Raw genomic sequence first — 19,790 nt, 5'->3', positions numbered from 1 at the left:
GTTCCTGTCTTTTACTCTTTTTGAATCAAACGATGATGTGCTTGGAGGTAATACTTCAGCAGGGGAGTTGGACTAGATGATCTCTATGGTCCCTTCCAACTCTAAAAAATTCAGTGAAATTCAGTTAAATACAGTCCATTTGAAAGCAGCAAGGAAACTTGGAGCAGTATGTTTCTGCTAGTGGTACCAAATAATAAATGTTATCCCACGTATGGTTCCCTTTATTCACTTTCATTTCCTTCTACTAAAAAAAAAAAAAAGCTTTAACATTGTGACGTGTTTTGGCCTTATTTTCTTAATCCATAAAGTGTAACGTTATTAAAATATGAGGGATGTGGGGGGAGTCTAACGAGAAGAACATTGTGTTAACATACATGACTTTCATAAGGATGGTGTCACAGGTAAGATGAACTTGCCTTATAAAATCCCGATTTACTTTTTCTTTGCCCAGCGAAGGATTATGTAATTGTATCACTTGTGAAAATAATTCCTTTCTGTTTACATTTGCAGTGTGTACTGTTAATATTAAATTTGTTGTTAGCGGCAAATAAGTGTGCTGCACACAATTTATTTTTTAGTGAGAGAAATCACGAGGTGCTTCTACACAGAGTCATAATTTTTTTTGGTTTAGGACACATTTTCTAGATTTTTTTTTCTAGATTCCTACTAGGATAACAAGTGCTGCCATATTGGATTCCAAACTGGGGCTGTTTTCACTGTCTTTACGTATTGGCTAATTTACTCAGCTCAAGTGTGTTTACACATCTCTGGAGGACATGGGATGCTTCCTTTTAGAGTATAAATGAAAAAGCCTCTTTGTGTTGCAGATGTATTCCCCGTCCCAGCAGTGCCAGACCAGCACCACCCCGAGTAAAACGTCAAGAAAGTGCAGAGGTCTTACTTCCAGAAAGGTAAGGAATGGGGGAGATGCAGAGCAGATGTTTCTAACCCTCCTGCCACGGTATTCTTGGATTTTCTGTGCCTCACTTGCTGCTCAACAGCTTTAGCGTGGATCATCTCACTGGAAACTGGAGAATTCAAGCCTTCTTTATTTGTTTTATTGTTTCTGCAAATCCAGTGCATTATCTAAAAGTTACGGTTGGTAGGAGCATCTGGAGGTTAAAAAATATGATTTAGGTTTTTTTTGCCTTTGGGAACTCTGAAATAGATAACCCTCTAACAGTAATCCAAACTACCACTAGAATATATATATCTGGGAAACATGCAGTAAATATCCCATGCTCAAAGCAATCTGAAGCAGCCATTTGAAACTACGGCCAAAAGGGCTTACGCGTGATCTCTGGTAAGTGCCAATCACTAAAGCAGAGTGTTTAGAAGGAAAACATCTTTATCAATGATCTGGACGAGGGGATCGAGTGCACCCTCAGTCAGTTCGCAGACGACACCAAGCTGGGTGGCAGTGTTGACCTGCTGGAGGGTAGAGAGTCTCTGCAGAGAGATCTGGACAGGCTGGATCGATGGGCCGAGACCAACGGGATGAGGTTCAACAAGGCCAAGTGCCAGGTCCTGCCCTTGGGTCCCACCAACCCCCTGCAGCGCTCCAGGCTGGGGGCAGAGTGGCTGGAGCTGCCTGGCAGAAAAGGACCTGGGGGTGTTGGTGGCCTGTGGGCTGAACAGGAGCCAGCAGTGTGCCCAGGTGGCCAAGGAGGCCACCAGCATCCTGGCCTGTGTCAGGAACAGCGTGGGGAGTAGGGCCCGAGAGGTGATCGTCCTCCTGTACTGGGCACTGGTGAGGCCTCACCTTGAGTGCTGTGTCCAGTTTTGGGCCCCCTACCATAAAAAAGACATCGAGGTGCTGGAGCGGGTCCAGAGAAGGGCGACAAAGATGGTGAGGGGTCTGGAGCACAAGTCTTATGAGGAGAGGCTGAGGGAGCTGGGGGTGTTCAGCCTGGAGAAGAGGAGGCTGAGGGGAGACCTTCTTGCTCTCTCCAACTCCCTGAAAGGAGGGTGTAGAGAGGTGGGGGTCGGTCTCTTCTCTCAAGTCACAGGCGACAGGACGAGAGGAAATGGCCTCAAGTTGCACCAGGGGAGGTTCAGGCTGGATATTAGGAAAAATTTTTTCCCTGAAAGGGTTCTCAGGCATTGGAATGGGCTGCCCAGGGAGGTGGTGGAGGCCCCATCCCTGGAGGTGTTCAAAAGCCGGGTTGATGTAGTGCTGGGAGGTCTGGTTTAGTGATGATGCTCCTTGTTTGTTGTGCGGGTGTCTATTTTTGTCAGTGAGGTTGACGGTTGGACAAGATGATCTTTAAGGTCCCTTCCAACCTAGAAGATTCTGTGATTCTGTGAAAATAAACATCCTTTTGCAAGAGAAGGATATCCGTTTCCAGAGTTGGGCTGCGAATGGAAACCGGCGATTTGATGTGCTCTTAGTTGGTGCTGCTTTATTTTATGGGAGGGAAAGAGGAAGGGAGGGAACTGCAGTTTCTTCTAGGTGGGTCTCAGGAGGTTTGGACGGATCTTAAGAAGTTTTTATTTTGTTGTGTGTCTCTTTCAGGAATGGTGGGGGTAAAGCAGTCTCAAATGTGATCATAGACCAGCAGGTGTCTGATGATGATGATGACCAGTTTGTGGTGGAGGCAGCACCACCCCTGCCAGATATGCCAGAGATGGAAAGGGTCTGTTAATTTTACAAATTCTACACAATTTGTTTGTAACTTTCTTGTTAAAGTACCTTCTAGTTGGATGTTTTTGAATAGTTGTATATTATAGCAGCACCAACTTACTGCAACTAAAAGTCTCTTCCTGTATATGTAGGAGCCAGAAGTGGAGCTGGTTGAGGATGAAAAGCATGGTATGTTTGCTTTTACATATATTTTTTTATATATATATATAATAAACCCATGAGTTTAAACCAATGCTGAATGTGTAAAAGCAGCAGAATACCTAATGAGGGTAGAAGCTTGCAACCTTTGCAAGAAAAACCTAGATTATTTATCAAATGCACTCTCGATTAGTTGAGCACCTGTATTTGCCACTGATGTTAAGTACAGATTTTTCTCTACATCTTTAACGTCAGCAGGATTTAAAATTCTGCATAAATGTCATCAATTAATGTTTCTTAGAGTGTCAGGTACAGCTTGGCAGCTCTGGGGTATAAGATGTTACTGGCTTTTCAAGGCAAGTTATGGAAAAGCTTTTAGAGAAATTGCTGGACCATTTTTTAACAACATCTACGCTTACTCCTGACCTCACATCTCTGATTCAAGGGCTTCCATTATGGTTACACTGCATGTGATTTAGGCAGATATATTTATCTGCATCCAAAAATCTCTTGCAAACAAATAGTTTTTTATTTCTATCTATACCTGTCATGTGCAGTTCTGGAATTCTTTCAAAAGAGGGGTGCAAGGAAAAGCTTTTCTTTTAATACAGCTAAAGGATCTGATTCTGTACCAGGAGTCGTTCAGTAAATGCTACTGATAATACAGTTTGATTTAGAGGATGCTGGATAAAATAGATCAAATAACAAATGCCTTGTATCTCAAGAATTAAGATGCATAATAGAATGCTGTTCATGTTGCTCTAAAAATTGTTTATGTTAAAAAAAATTAAGCAGCGGGTTTTATTTGAACATTTAAACCAAGATTTTAGTGCCAACCCCAACCCAATGCTGAGAAATATACTGATTTTTCAACAGGTGGGCTAGTAAAAAGAATCCTAGAAACAAAGAAAGATTATGAGGCGTCACAGAAATCATCAAAGACAACAGAGAGGGTAAGATGGTAATGGCCTTCAAAGAACTGTGAATATTTCATGTTGCAATCGTGACCTTTTTCTCTGCATTAAATGTGTTTTTTCCATTTGTGATCAAGCTTTTCTCCTTGATGTGTTGTGCTGCTTTTTCTCTCCATTAGTCTGTCAGATATCATTACCTTCTCTGTGTAGTGCTCTCTCTTTCTCAACTTTAATTTTTGTGGTTTTTTTTATTTTTATTCTATATTTCAGTACAATTTTTCGGGGAGCCTTTATTCTGTTTTCTAGAACAAAATCTGCTGATTTCAGCCATGTCTTGATGTGGCAGGGCACGCTGTGCATTTGAACTGAAGTGATTTGTTTTGGTTTGAGTTTTTCCATAATTAGTAGTTGAGAAGGGAAAGTGTCTTTTTTGTTATCGTTTGAACCACCAAAAGTTTGAACCCTCCTGATTTCAGTGTCTTCCTGTGACTGCTGGAGAGCTCTGATTTTTTTCAGCCTTGCAAAGCTCACGTTGCGAGAAGCAGCAAAAGGCAGAGCATTTAGATGGACTTTTCTGATCCCTTGGCCATTTGGGAAGTTTCTAAATGGTTGAACTAGTTTGATGTGCTGGTGAGGAGGCACTGAGGAGAGCACTGCAGAGTGCTGGTGTAAAAATAGAATCATAGAATCATAGAGTTGCCCAGGCCAGAAGGGACCTCCAAAGGCCATCTAGTCCGACCCCCCCACAGTCAGCAGGGACACCCCCAACTAGACCAGGTTGCCCAGGGCCTCGTCGAGCCTCTCCTTGAATATCTCCAGGGATGGGGCCTCAACCACCTCCCTGGGCAACCTGTTCCAGTGCTCCACCACCCTCACAGTGAAGAACCCTCTCCTCATCTCCAGTCTAAATCTGTTCCCCTCCAGCTTGAAGCCATTGCCCCTCGTCCTGTCACTGCAGGCCTTTCTAAACAGGCTCTCCCCAGCCTTCCTGTAGGCTCCCTTCAGGTACTGGAAGGCTGCTATTAGGTCTCCCCGGAGCCTCCTCTTCTCCAGGCTGAACAACCCCAGCTCCCTCAGCCTGTCCTCGGAGCAGAGGTGCTCCATCCCCCTGATCATCCTTGTGGCCCTCCTCTGGACCCTCTCCATCAGGTCCATGTCCTTCTTATATTGAGGGCTCCAGACCTGCACACAATACTCCAGGTGAGGTCTCACCAGAGCAGAGTAAAGTGGCAGAATCCCCTCTCTGGACCTGCTGGCAACGCTTCTTTTGATGCAGCCCAGGATGGGATTGGCCTTCTGGGCTGCAGCTGCCCACTGCCTGCTCATGTCCAGCTTCTCATCCACCAGCACCCCCAAGTCCCTTTCCTCAGGGCTGCTTTCCAATCCCTCACCCCCCAGTTTGTATTGGTGGCGAGGATTGTTCCGGCCCAGGTGCAGAACCTTGCATTTGCTCTTGTTGAACCTCATGAGGTTCACCTGGGCCCACCTCTCCAGCCTGTCCAGGTCCTTTTGGATGACATCCCATCCCTCTGGTGTATCGACAACACCACACAGCTTGGTATCGTCCGCAAACTTGCTGATGGTGCCTTTAATCTCCCTGTCTATATCATTGATAAAAATGTTAAACAGCACCGGCCCCAGCACGGACCCTTGAGGAACACCACTTGTGACTGGTTTCCATCTGGACTTTGAGCCATTGAGTACCACCCTCTGGATGCGACCATCCAGCCAGTTCCTTATCCACTGAACAGTCCACCCATCAAATCCATACCCCTCCAATTTGGCAATCAGGATGTTGTGGGGGACCGTGTCAAAGGCCTTACAGAAATCCAGATAGATCACATCCATAGGTTGCCCCTTGTCTACTGACCAAATACAGGCAGGTATGTGATGTTTTGGAAAGATGAGTGCTTTTCCTGAAACCCTCAGTTTTGATTACATCTTGCTTTTTAAAATGCTAGTTCAGCATTGTAGGTTTTTCCTATTCTTTCTCAGGAATGATCTATATTTTGGCATACTGTTTTAAGGTGCTGCAACACAGACCTCAAGAGTCCAGCTTTTCACAGAGCATGAAGCTCTTTCAAAGAGCTGTCTGAAATCACTAAGAACTTTTGAAGCCTTCACCACTTGACTGCCTCTTTTGGCTTTATCAGCTGTAGTAATTTGGCAATGACTAATTGATGTTATGATAGGTTATAAGCGAAGTGTACAGCAGGAAAAAAAAATAATTCCCTGAGGGACTTTGGTAGAAAGTAGACTCTTTTAAAAAACTATTCTTATTTGAAACTTGTATGACTTTATAATTGCTTCTACAATCTGCAGCAAAACTGACACAGCATTAACTTATTAGGATTGAAATTTTGGAAAGGTAAAATCAACATTACTTTATAATTGCTTCTACAATCTGCAGCAGAAGTGACACAGTATTAACTTTTAGGATTGGAAATTTGGAAAGGTAAAATCAACAGTTCTCTTAAATAGAGATACTCCCACATGCTTTTGTGTCCGGTGGTAATGGGTTATGCTGCCACACAGACCAGCCTTTTCATTCTGTCCCCAGCAAGTTGAGATAGTTGGGATGGCAGTTCTTGGGGGAGTATCTTCTTTTCTGAAGTTTGGGACTATCTGAGATCCGGGCCTGCTTGGGCTGGAAGAAAATTCCTTTCATGTATTGCTAGGGCTGAGGTTATAGAAGGAAATTGAATTCTTAAAATAGGAAAACATCTTTAGTTTTCCTGTTCATAATCTGTTGTCCAACTTACTGTATTTTATACTGTTTATTATAAAAGTGCAGCTTGTAGCATATATATACTAATCATTGAAACACTGTTGGCTGTTTCTAAGGAATATGTCTGTCAAAATTTGCCTGTTTGAATAAGTTCTGTCTTTATATAACTGTTTGTAGAAAAGAAGGGTTGATGTTTATGCAGTAGCTCCAAAGCTCATTACTGGAGCTTGGGAGAACAAGAGATACAGCTGTTCCTGTGCCTGGTTTTATAACTAGGTGGTGCTGTTGAAACATCAGTCTGGAGTTCATTTAATAACATCTTCCACGAGCACATTAATTGTGCTGTAAGCTGTACTGCTCACTCTTGGGTCCTGTCAACTTGTTCCTTTTCTCTGTCCAGTGATTAATGGGGGAAGGTTTACAAAACTGCATGGGTTTCATGCTTGGGAAGCTTCCTCTGGTGTTTGTGCTAAATTTTCTGGGTTTTTTTTCTGAATAAGAGTAGTTAAAACGATTCCCTCTTAACCCCTTAGGTAGTTTTTTTTAAATTGTGTCTTTCTACAGTAACCATTTAGTCCCATTGCCTCTTTTGGGTCTCTAAAAACCTTCATTCAGTCCTTGTTTGTCTTTTGTTGCATCTGTTGAAGCACTGATCTGTGGTAGCAGCGCTGATAATAGACAATTAATTCTGGAAAAAAAAAAAAAAAAAAAAGTGCTGACTTCCTAGTCCATCATGTGAAAACCTGCATGGGTAGCAGCGCTGATAATAGACAATTAATTCTGGAAAAAAAAAAGTGCTGATTTCCTAGTCCATCATGTGAAAACCTGCATACAAGGCTAAACTCCTGGAATATCATCTGGCCTCCCATCCAAGCAGCTGGCTGCTGCTACTGCAGTAGGTTTCTTTGCTGCTACTGCTTTTCAAATTATGTTGAAGAAAGTCGTTGCCATCCAGAGAGGAGAAGCGTCGTTTTCCTGATAGCAGAGGGAAAAAATGATTAAAAATGCTGGGAGTGGGTGACTGGGACTTAACAGATGTAGTTCAGAATTTATTTTGGAGCACAGAGATGCTGTGACGCAGGAGACAGTAAAAGGGAAAAATGCATTTCCAATGTGATGTTGCCTTTGGGAATGTTTTGGGGACCAAATATGCAGAGGGTCGCAGGTGGGGGTCTGGCACTCTGGTGTGGCCCCACATCCTGAGCATGTCTCATCTCTGAGGGATGTTCCTAGCATCACATGGCAAGATTTATTCTTGTGAGACTGCAGAGCAGCAATTTTGGGAGGAATATTTAGCGGTCTGTGGAATCTCTTTGGAGAGAGGCAGCAAAAGTAATTAAAAAGAAGTGGCTTATTCCTGCCAAGTGGTCTGGGCAGGCAAATGGAACCACGTCTTATGTTCGTGGGACTGAGGGAATGGGTCACTGAACTCTGGCCAGTGTCCTGTGTTCAAATGGCTGTAGGTTTTGTGCCAGGTCTGGCTCTGCAGTCTGCTGGGAAGCAGTGTCAGTCTGGGATTTGACCATTTCTCCCCAGACTGTCAGCTCTTTTTATTTAATTTGTTTTCCATCAAACTCTCCAGAAGAAATATCTTCTGCATCAGTATGCGACTGAATTCCAAAACGTATTATGTGTTGGGGAGTAAAATGTAATTTTATTTCTGTATTTTGGAGTAAGGTGTAAACAGCAGTCCAGTGAAAATTTGAAAGAATACTTGCTTTGGGAAGTTACGTCAGATGAAATGAAGGTTATCCTTGTGTCTGTCAGTAAGAATCTTCATCTTGCCTCATTTTGATCAACTATTCAATACATACAAAATAAATTGACTATTTTCCCAGTTATATTCCTAAGTCTTTAAAGCCTTAGTTTTCTGCCAGTTGGGAAAATGAAGGGAGAAAAAAAAAATAAATGTTTGTAGTCTGAGTTCTGGAACTTTTGGCTAATACATTACTAAGTCCAGTATTCAGCAAAAAAAATGGTCAATGGATCTACCTGATTTTATTGTGGATTAATCAACTAGAAATTAGGTGAAGGTGGTGAATTAATACTTAACCCAAATGTAACACTGGTGAACTCTTGGGGATGTCTCACACCTTTACTTCTAACTGCTAATTGCTGAGGAGCATTTATTTGTATTAAAAGCATTCCTCTGAAACCTTTTATGTGCTGCGTTTCCCAAACATGCATTTGCTTTTTAAGAAGTTTTAATAAAAAAAAAGAAGAGGAGAGAAAAGAAGACTGGGACTTTCATCATCTAGGTTTTGCATGTGCAGAAACTTAAAATAATATACACAATTTTCAGGTCAAACAAAGAGGTCATTTTGGAAATACACAAGATTTTTGCTGCCTTGATTAGCTGTGTTCAGCCTAACAAATTCCTAAACAGACTTCCTAAATGTATTTGTTTAGAATCTAGCCCTCTGATGTTGAACAGAGAAAGAAACAGATGTTACATTTTGTATTCCACTTCATTTATTTGATGTATGGAAAATGTAGGCAGGTTATTAAATAGTTTAAGCAAGTGGGATCACAGAATTCCCATCTTTGCACTACCAAATACAGTTCACAGGCTTCAGAAGAGAAACAGCTTTGAGGTTTGTGTTAGGAACAAGTGATATTAAATAGCTTAGCACCTGGATAATATTAACTTTAATTACAAATGTGATAAATTAAGTATGTACTTCTGAGCTTAGAACGAATACAATCATTGCTGATTCTGTTTATTTAAAGTTCTTCAGGTCATTGCTTTTTACATTAATACATCAGCTGCGTGACGTTGGGTGTCCCCTCCAGTCAGTGCAATTAGTAACGTGTCACGTTAACCAGATGCATTCAAATGTCCTACAATTCCAGTATTTTGAGGAGGCTGACCATTCCAGAGCACAGCTTCTCAGCATCCTGCCAGCTTCATAGATCATAAGAAACTCTGACAGTAAAATTTAATAGGAGTTACCTGCAGAAGGGCTTTCATCTTTTTTTTGGTGACAGCTCTGTTTATGATGATGTGACGTTAACACAGTGACCTGAATAAAGCTGCAGGGAGACATTTTTGGTGCAAGCAAAAGAGCTCAAATGGAAGGAGTGTATGTGTGAGTGTCCTTGTCACACCACTGCCAGTTCTTTCAGGAGAAAAAACTGTGTGGTCCCCAAGTAATTGTCTTACAAACTGTGAACACCAGAACCTGGGTTTTTTTGTTGCTCTTGTGATATTCCTGATACGGCTCCTTTGTCTTTTCACACAAAACATTCTCTCCTGTGGGCACAGTAGAAATACAACATGAGACAGCAGATGGATGTGTTAAACAGGAAAAAAAGGAGGTATAAAAGCACAGTGAGGCAGCTGTGATTTCCATCCCTAGGAGAGGATTCAGTGCACCAGTTGTGTAGGAGCAGTGTGTCGGAGGATGCAGTACAGGTGACTTTCACATATTTCAAGAAGTTTATGGATGGATTTGGCTGGGTTATTCTTCTGGGGCATAGATTGGTGTGAAAGCAGTTGGTCAACACAAGGAACATGTTTATTACAAAATTTTTTTGAACAGGAAGGAGGCTGCTGTTTCAAGAGAAAGGAGGTCATGGGCCCAGAGTTTCAGAAGTGTGAGCAGGAAAGGAAAGCTGGGCAGCACTAGCACCCAGTATGCCATTATGGCTAAATTAATACTATCTGCTATAGTTAATTACCACCAGAGCTGTCTATTGGCATGTGTGTGGTCAGAATTACAGGATTCTGTTTAGTGTGCTGAATATTGCACCAAATGTGTGAGGGTTTATGAACTGACTGCTCCCTGACACGGACTGAAGGTGAAGTAAGGCAGACTGGCTCTGGGGGCTGAGCTGGAGTGTTTATGTACGACTGAAAAATCCAGCTCTCTTTAAAAGTATCAAATGTGAACGGGGCAGGGTAGGGGGGGAATAACAAAAAAAAAAAAAAAAAAAGAAGAAAAAAGCTCCCTTTAAAAGCTATCCTTTTCTTTTGCTGCCTTCCAACTCAGAAGCAGGTCAGACTAACTCCGGTGAATCTAATGGTAAAGAACATTGTGTCTCTGATTCCTTGGCCTGTTACTGAACTTGGTACCTGGCATAAGCAGAAAAAGCATCCTGTTCATTTGAAATGATTTAACATGGACTGTTTTCCCCGTGTTTCTGTGAAAGAGTTTCTTAACGGTGATCCCTGGTGGATAGTTACAATCTGCTTAAAATGCAGGCTCTGTAAAAACCAGGAAAAGAAAACACTCTTTATGATCAAAAAATATTTTTCACAATAAAAAAACCCACCTTGATGTTTTTGCATTGAATGTATCAAAATTACTTGTCCAAAATGAAGTTTCTGCCCCTGTCCTATAGAAAGAGGGAGGTGGGGGAAATGGTATAGCTCAATAAAACTGTGATTACTTGGGTCTGTTTTCACAATGGGACAGAATATAATAGTTAAAAAGGGGCTGTAGAAACTCTAAAGCACTTGATGGATGTTTGTTCTAATTTGATTCCTATTTCAAACTGTTAATTAAAAAAACGCTAACAAAGGAGAAGGTATATAAAAGTAAGCAAATACTGGTTTTGGGGCGGAATATCCCATCTTTAGCTTAGTAGATGTCAGGCACTTCAAATGCCCTCAACAGCTCGGCTATAGGAAAGGGGTGTCTTGTGAACGATCCAGTTTTTATGAAGCTGTGCACACTGCAGTATTTATCCCAATTGCTTTAGGGAGGGTAAATTAAATACAAGTAAATTCTGGTGGCTTTTGGGAGCCCTGTTGATAATTTCCCCTTCATTGATGAAAAAAAAAAATAATTCCTGCTTTTTAATTTCTCGGGTCCCTGCGTCCAATTCCACGTTGTGTTCTGTTCACATTGAGGTAATGGGAAAGGCAGACTTTTTCCCCAGGAATCCAAAATAAACATTTATCTTGGTGCCTTATGAAAAAACACGAAGGAAAGGAAGTGTGTTGGGCCTACAGAAGTGATACAGTCTTTTATACGGGGATAATTTATTGATTCTTGGCTGCTGTGAAAGGAGAGTTCATTGAGGTGTATGTCCTAATTAAATAGACTGGAACAATTCTGATTTCTGGCGTTTTTTTCTTAAAACTGAATATATCCTGTTACATGTTTGCGCAAAGCGAGGAAACGTGGCATTCAGGGCTCTTACCACCCACGTTGCCTGTTGTAATAAGCCATCTGCCATAATTGGTAGTGATTTAAAAGAGTGTCCCACGTAGATTTTAACCCATAACTATGAAACTGAGAACAGGCAGCCTGGCTTCCCTCCTCCCCCCTCTTAATTACTTATCATCAGCAGTAGATGGCAAAGTTTGGGTGCTTTATGGTGATAATTCTCTGTCCTCAGCTCATCTTTCTGTAGTTTGCAGGAAATGTAACGTGGCATCTTGGTAGGACGAGTGTTAGTGAAATGAAAAAGAGAATTGATGGTTATTTTTTAACTGGTGTGAGGAGGGACTACAATACTCCAGTTGAGCTACTGCACCTTCAGGTGTTGGGTAATTTTTCTTGGGAACTTGAAATTAAGAGTTTCTCCTTTAGAGAGGTACACTAAAAAACTTGTAATTACATGTTTGTTCTTACACCAATTTGGTATCATATAATATGTGTTTCAAAGACACATGGTTTTTCAACAAGTCTGTTGGTATCATATAATATGTGTTTCAAAGACACAGAGTTTTTCAACAAGTTCGATGTACCTGTTTTAAGTCTGGAAAGTATTTAATAGATTTTCAGTGGTAGTATGTTTCAGTATGTGAAATAACTTTGGATAGGATTATATTTTATCCTTTTTATGTCAGTTTTGAAGAATTGAACCACACAAAGAATATGCTGGAGCTACAGGGACACTAAAATTATTTTTGAATGTTTACTAATACGCTTTAAGGGCATCTTCCTGATTTGTAGAAAATACTCCATGGTGTTTTATTTCCACTTGAGCTTTTCAAGCAGCTATGTGTTTTAGCGTGGAATATTTCAAATTGTTAGCTGGATCTCTATTTTAAAGTATACAATAAATTGTTAGCTGGATCTCTATTTTAAAGTACACAATTCTGCTTTGCTTTGCTTTGTTTATGGAATTGTGGGATTTTCACTTCTTGCTGGTGTTGAGAAGCGTAGCTACTTGGGCTATCGGGGAGGTCACACCAGCATTACAAGAACCTAAAACATTGAACTCAGCATTTAGAAATTAAGTGTGGCTACTTGGACCATCAGGGAGGTGAAACCAGCATTACAAGAACCTAAACCATTGAACTCAGCATTTAGAAAAGAAAAATGAAGCATGCTTCAGGTTTTCATGCACCCAACTATATTGTCAGATAATGGACTGTCTGGTTCTTCCCACTTCTGAGACAGTTGTATTTGAAGGAAATTCCTTATCTCTTGTCTGTGGCTTCTTATAATGGGGAGGAAAGTGGTGAAGTGTTTGATGCACTGAGGAGGAGAGGAAGAACAAGGCAATGGGATTTCATCCTGGGAAGCTATTGGATCTGATACAGTTCTGCTCTGCTGCTGAAGTGCAGGTGGTTGTCTATCTAGGTAACGTGCCAATTACACGTGGAAAGTATGGCGCAGTGGATTAAGGTTTCCATATGGCTTTGGTGGAACACAACATGTAGCAAGGGCTGATTGGGTGGAGAATGGCTGGAGAGCAGCCCTGAGGAGAAGGACTTGGGAGTGCTTGTGGATGAGAAGCTCGACATGAGCTGGCAGTGTGTGCTGGCAGCCCAGAAAGCATCAAGAGAAGTATGGCCAGCAGGGTGAGGGAGGGGATTCTACCCCTCTACTCTGCTCTGGTGAGACCCCCACCTGGAGTCCTGTGTCCAAGTTTGGAGTCCTCAGCACAGGAAGGACATGGACCTGTTGGAACGGGTCCAATGGAGAGCCATGAAGATGATGAGAGGGCTGGAGCACCTCTGCTGTGAAGACAGGCTGAGAGAGCTGGGGTTGTTCAGCCTGGAGAGGAGAAGGCAACGGGGAGACCTTATAGTGGCCTTCTAGTACATGAAGGGGGCCTACAGGAGAGATGGGGAGGGACTCTTTATCTGGGAGTATAACAATAGGACGAGGGGGAATGGTTTTAAATTGAAAGAGGAGAGCTTTCGATTGGATACCAGGAAGAAATTCTTTGGTGTGAGGGTGGTGAGACACTGGAAGAGGGTGCCCAGAGAAGCTGTGGCTGCCCCATCCCTGGAGGGGTTCAAGGCCAGGCTGGATGGGGCTTGGAGCAACCTGGTCTGGGGGGAGGTGTCCCTGCCCAGGGCAGGGGGGGTGGAACTGGATGATTTTTAAGGTCCCTTCCACCCCAAACCATTCTGTGATTCTGTGACTGGGAAAACAGAGAGAGAGCAAAAGTTTTTGAAACACTGTGAGGGTGCAGATCTGTTGGTATGGCTTTTCTAGCTGCAGCAAGGTGGCAAGGCAAAAGAATATTTCCAGGAGAGAAACTCTTGTCAACCTGACATCTGTACCTTGAAGGGGCACCCAGGCAAAAGCTCTTTTCTCTGAGGAGCTGCAATATCAGCAGGGGAGAGAAAGCTGACGATGTCCATGGGGCCACCAGTGGCCTTTGCGCTCAGAGGTTGGCCAAGGAGGAGACCCAGTGGAGAAGAAGTGCTCAACCCTTGGCAACTGTGCTTGGAAGGAGGGTGCTCACCAGCTCGCGGGGGCTGAAAAGGGTCAAGAAGCAGTGCTTTTGTCTTGGTGTTGTAAAGGCTGTGTAAAACACATGGATGGCTCCAGAAAGTATCTAAATAACGTGTTTTATGTCGTGCGGGATAATGAAACACCTGCTTCTGTGAGAGAGGTATTGGGTTGAGTGAGAAGGAACTAAAGGGAGTGTTATTTTTAACAGTTTAGCCAAGCACTCCTGAATTGCCTTAGGAAGTGAAGGTCACAAGTTCAGCAGCATTTGTCACTTATGCCCAGTTCCTAATTAAACAACTTTAACGTTATAAAATTGTGGTAAACTCAGAAGTCCCCCAGTTTTCATGCGCTGTTAAAACACAAGCATCGGGCGTGAGTAAATCTCTGCCTTCAAATCTTCGTAAGTATTTTCTAAGAAATATATAAATATATATATATACACATATATGTGTGAGTTCATCAGTAAGCCAAGGGCTGCTGAAATGCCTTTGGCAGTGGTCCCTGCTGCCTCCCCGTGCAGCTGAACAAACAGCCCAGGGCTTGCTGGGGGGGAAATGGGCCAACTGGGTAGGAGGGCAGGAGGGGACAGCACGGCAGGTTTGGTGGCCCAGCATGAAAGGAGAAGCACCCTGCCACCCCTGTGTTGACATAGTGCTTGGGAAGGGGTCGATCCTGGGGTTGGGATGGGAGAGAAAGACATTTCTGGTTTTCTGGCATACGTTGAATGACTTTAAATAAACTTTACTTAAAGCTTTGTGTGTCTTAAAGGGAAAACTGGGGCTGGGAGTTGGACCTGTAGGGCTCTTGGAAAGAGCGAAAAGTTGGGTTGTTTTTCTTGATGGGGGAGAAAAAACCCAGCAGATCATAGAATCATAGAATGGTTTGGGTTGGAAGGGACCTTAAAGATCATCTAGTTCCAACCCCCTGCCCTGGGCAGGGACACCTCCCACCAGACCAGGTTGCTCCAAGCCCCATCCAGCCTGGCCTTGAACCCCTCCAGGGATGGGGCCGCCACAGCTTCTCTGGGCAACCTGTTCCAGTGTCTCACCACCCTCACACCAAAGAATTTCTTCCTGGTATCTAACCTAAATCTCCCTTTGTCCTGTCGCTACGCCTCTTTGTAATGAGCCCCTCTCCAGCTCTTCTGTAGGCTCCTTTCAGGATTCTTCTTTAATGGTGATTGTTGTTTTCAGGGAAGGCTTTCCTGGAATAGGATTATTACAGCGTGTTGGGTAATAATGGCATCTTTTTGTGACTTTGCCACTTAAGCAAATCCTTTCCCCTGTATTCAACTTGCAGGAAGCGAGGGGGCTTCGGGAGATTTGACCCCAGAGGCTGCCCGTGGTGGGGGGAGTGTGCATGAGAGCAAATTAGTTCCGAGTCGTGGAGTTTATTGAGGCCACATCTGCAGCCTTGGGTGATTTTACAACCGCTGTTACCAGAAGCACAAGGCAGGGAATAACCCCCCTCTATTCCAGCCGCGCGGCACCAAGTGCTGTTATTAGGACCAGCGTTAGGAGCTGGAAATCCAGATACAGACAGGGGGAGGGAGAGGAACATCTTGAAGGGGGCGACTTGGAGAACTAGAACTCTTGGGATGGAGCACCTCTCCTGTGGAGACAGGCTGAGGGAGCTGGGATTGTTCAGCCTGGAGAAGAGAAGGCTCCGGGGAGACCTTAGAGCCCCTTCCAATATCTGAAGGGAGCTCCAGGAGAGCTGGGGAGGGACTCTTTGTCAGGGAGTGCAGTGACAGGACAAGGGGGAACGGTTTTAAATTGGAAGAGGGGAGATTGAGATGAGATACCAGGAAGAAATTCTTTGCTGTGAGGGTGGTGAGGCACTGGAACAGGTTGCCCAGAGAAGCTGTGGCTGCCCCATCCCTGGAGGGGTTCAAGGCCAGGCTGGATGGGGCTTGGAGCAACCTGGGCTGGTGGGAGGTGTCCCTGCCCAGGGCAGGGGGTTGGAACTGGATGATCTTAAAGGTCCCTTCCAACTCTAACCATTCTGTGATTCTTCAGCATCTTCTGTAGCTCCTAAGTAGCAGTAGCAGTGGACCTGCTGTGGCAAGCAGGGCCAGTGAACGTTCACCATGTGGTAGGCAATAACGTGATGAGCAGGGATAATTCTCCTTCTCCAAATTACTGCCTTTCAGATTTCATAATCATCTTCCTCAAGGGATTAACGTGACCTTGTTTTCAGTGCCGTTACGCACCGTGACTTGCAGACTTGCAGGAATTGTGGCTTGTATTAGAAATAGTGTGACCAGCAGAAGCAGTGAGGTGATTGTGCCCCTGTACTCGGCACTGGTGAGGCCACACCTCGAGTGTTGTGTCCAGTTTTGGGCACCTCAATACAAGAGAGATCTGGAGGTGCTGGAGCGGGTGCAGAGGAGGGCGATGAAGCTGGTGAAGGGTCTAGAAGACAAATCATATGAAGAGCGGCTGAAGGAGCTGGGGCTGTTTAGTGTGAGGAAGAGGAGGCTGAGGGGAGACCTCATCACTCTCTACAACTACTTGAAAGGACACTGTAGAGAAGTTGGTGCTGGTCTCTTCTCACAGGTAATTAACAATAGAACGAGAGGGAATGGCTTCAAGCTCCAACAGGGGAGGTTTAGACTGAACATTAGGAAGGAATTTTTCACCGAAAGAGTGGTCGGGCATTGGAACAGGCTGCCCAGGGAGGGGGTGGAGTCACCATCCCTGGCTGTGTTTAAGGGCCGTTTAGATGGGGTACTGAGGGACATGGTGTAGGGGAGGACTTTGTAGAGTAGGGGAGATGGTTGGACTCGATGATCCCAAGGGTCTCTTCCAACCTCAATGATTCTATGATTCTATGAATATTGAGTAAATGCCAATCCATCAGGTGGTGGATGGTCCACCCCTGGTGCAGGGCTCTGGAGCGATGGCCCTGACAGTTCAGCCTTGGAGGAGGATGGATGGAAGCAGGATTTACACAGCAAATGTGTTGGCAGCCAGCGGCAGCAGCAGCTTGATAACAAAAGTGTTACTTATCTGTTGAGAGCTTCTTTTTAATGATGCTACCTTAAGCCACAGAAATGTCTCTTTCTATATATAGAAGTAGGTTGAAATAAGCCATGACGGAATGCAAAGGAGGTTTTCCACCCACTGTTTTGGGAAAGACCCTGTTGAGAACGAGAACATCAGCGAGTTCATTTATGGGATCAAATGCTAATTTTACTTTTGTAAAAAGCAATGTACTATTGCGCGGTTTTGTAGCAGTGAGTCCTCTGTAGCGGCGGTGACCTGGGTATGGTGTGCTTCCTGCTCATCTGTTGCTAGACCATTGCTTTGTTTCTTCTCTTTCCTTGCAGAAGATCATAAACATTTCCTCAGACACTTCACAGCAGCTTCTAAAACATCCTTCCTTCAATACCTCACATGCAATCACAGAATCACAGAATCTTCTAGGTTGGAAGGGACCTTAAAAGATCATCTTGTCCAACCGTCAACCTAACTGACAAAAATAGACACCCACACAACAAACAAGGAGCATCATCACTAAACCAGACCTCCCAGCACTACATCAACCTGGCTTTTGAACACCTCCAGGGATGGTGCCTCAACCCCCTCCCTGGGCAGCCCATTCCAAGGGCTGAGAACCCTTTCAGTGAAAAAATTTTTCCTAATATCCAGCCTGAACCTCCCCTGGGGTAACTTGAGGCCGTTTCCTCTTGTCCTGTCGCCTGTGACTTGAGAAAAGAGACCGACCCCCACCTCTCTACACCCTCCTTTCAGGGAGTTGGAGAGAGCAATAAGGTCTCCCCTCAGCCTCCTCTTCTCCAGGCTGAACACCCCCAGTTCCCTCAGCCTCTCCTCACAAGACTTATTCTCCAGACCCCTCACCATCTTTGTCGCCCTTCTCTGGACCCGCTCCAGCACCTCAATGGCTTTTTATTTTTCCTTTGTATTGATACTTTCTTCTTCATCCTTTCCATTAGGAGAAGCCCTTTGTATCGGAGGTAGCTCGGAAGAAAGAGAGAGACCTGGTAGCCAAAGAAATTGAGAAGTTTCAGGTCTCCATCCAGACTCTGTGCCGGAGCGCCCTTACGCTCGGCAGGATCATGGATTACATCCAGGAGGACATGGATGCCATGAAGAACGAGCTGCAGATGTGGCGGCAGGAGAACAGGCAGCATGCAGAAGCTCTGCAGAAAGAGCAAAGGTGAGCATGGTCAGGGAAAGTTTGATTTATCTCTCAAGCCAGGTTTCTGCTTTTAGGAGAAGGGAGAGTTTTGATGTTTTGTTTTCTTCTCACAAATATATAAGGAGCAACGGGGGAAAAGCTTAGTCCACAAACTAGATTTTAAATCCAGACTAGCAGTAGAGTCCTGAATCACAACCTGCTCTCTTTGTGTCATGGAATTCAGTGTGTTCTATGGGGGTTGTTGTCTGTGCAAGGTTAAAAACCAACACTGGAAAGCCATGAGAGTGAAGGTGACATGCGTAATGGAAGCAAGGAGGTCAAACCTAGAAACAGTTTCTTTAACCTTACTTGTCTCGCTGGTGTGTCTTCATGCTCCTTGAAAACAGAATGTTCCTTCCAGTTGTGCATCCTCTGATCTTAAATATGAGCTAGATATGGTTCTTCTTGGATTCACAGAATCCCATGGGGTGGGAAGGGACCTCTGGAGATCATCTAGTCCAACCCCCTGCCAAAGCAGGGCCACCCAGAGCAGGTCCCACAGGAACGTATCCAGGAGGGGTTTGAATGTCTCCAGAGAAGGAGACTCCACCACCTCCCTGGGCAGCCTCTTCCAGGCCTCTGCCACCCTCACAGGAAAGAAGGTCCTCCTCATGTTGAGGTGGAACTTCTTACATTCAAGTTCGTGCCCATTTCCTCTTGTCCTGTCCCTGGGCACCACTGGAAAAAAATTATTCACAGCCTAGATAGATTTGCTGCTCCCCGAATCCACGTGCTTCATTCATGGAGAGGGAAGTGTGTGTGATATTCTTAGCTAAGTCCTATCTTGGTAGGTAGCAATGTGTTAAATGTTGGAAATTTACAGCTGCTGGCTTAGTTCACTGGCTGGAGTGGGAATTAGGGCTTTGGTTCACATATAAAGTGTAATGATGTTAATTCCTTGCACTTACGTAGCACCTTCTATCCCAAAACTTTGACAGGCTTTAACACTGGGGTTGGCTTCACTGGCTGGAGTGGGAATTAGGGCTTTGGTTCACATATAAAGTGTAATGATGTTAATTCCTTGCACTTACGTAGCACCTTCTATCCCAAAACTTTGACAGGCTTTAACGCTGGGGTTGGCCTCTGAGCGCACCACCCTTGCAAAGGGAAGGGAAATAGTGCAGGGCTTTATTTTACAGTTGGGGAAACTGAGGCATTGCCTTGCTCGCCTTCCCACCACACCTAGTGATGGGGAGCAAGTCTCAGGCCTTTCTCTAGGAGTGTGCTCGCTCGGTGGATCCTCTTTGGCCTCACCAAACAAGTTGTTTGTACTTCAGCTGGTTTCCCAGCATAGTGAATATGTCCCCCTGAGTTCCCAGGACAAGACAGAATCACAGAATCCCATGGGGTTGGAAGGGACCTCTGGAGATCATCCAGTCCAACCCCCTGCCAGAGCAGGGCCACCCACAGCAGGTCCCACAGGAACGTGTCCAGGCGGGGTTTGAATGTCTCCAGAGAAGGAGACTCCACCACCTCCCTGGGCAGCCTCTGCCAGGGCTCTGCCACCCTCACAGGAA

The 19,790-nt window shown here is 44.4% G+C and overlaps 1 protein-coding gene across 1 annotated transcript in view; it reads left to right on the top strand.

The window, feature by feature from the left end:
* Positions 1-19,790, top strand: part of TRAF3IP1 (TRAF3 interacting protein 1) — a 51,550-nt gene that overhangs the window by 28,442 nt on the left and 3,318 nt on the right. The window contains exons 10-14 of the mRNA XM_014949201.1: positions 828-911; positions 2,516-2,636; positions 2,776-2,812; positions 3,659-3,735; positions 18,029-18,252. Coding sequence (XP_014804687.1) covers positions 828-911; positions 2,516-2,636; positions 2,776-2,812; positions 3,659-3,735; positions 18,029-18,252 — 543 coding nt within the window. The remainder of the gene's footprint in view (positions 1-827; positions 912-2,515; positions 2,637-2,775; positions 2,813-3,658; positions 3,736-18,028; positions 18,253-19,790) is intronic.

This window comes from Calidris pugnax, unplaced genomic scaffold (genome assembly GCF_001431845.1).
Source record: "Calidris pugnax isolate Ruff unplaced genomic scaffold, ASM143184v1 scaffold75, whole genome shotgun sequence".
NCBI lineage: Eukaryota > Metazoa > Chordata > Aves > Charadriiformes > Scolopacidae > Calidris > Calidris pugnax.
The sequence above is the reverse complement of the archived record's forward strand: the minus strand, read 5'-3'. Positions and strand labels throughout refer to the sequence as shown.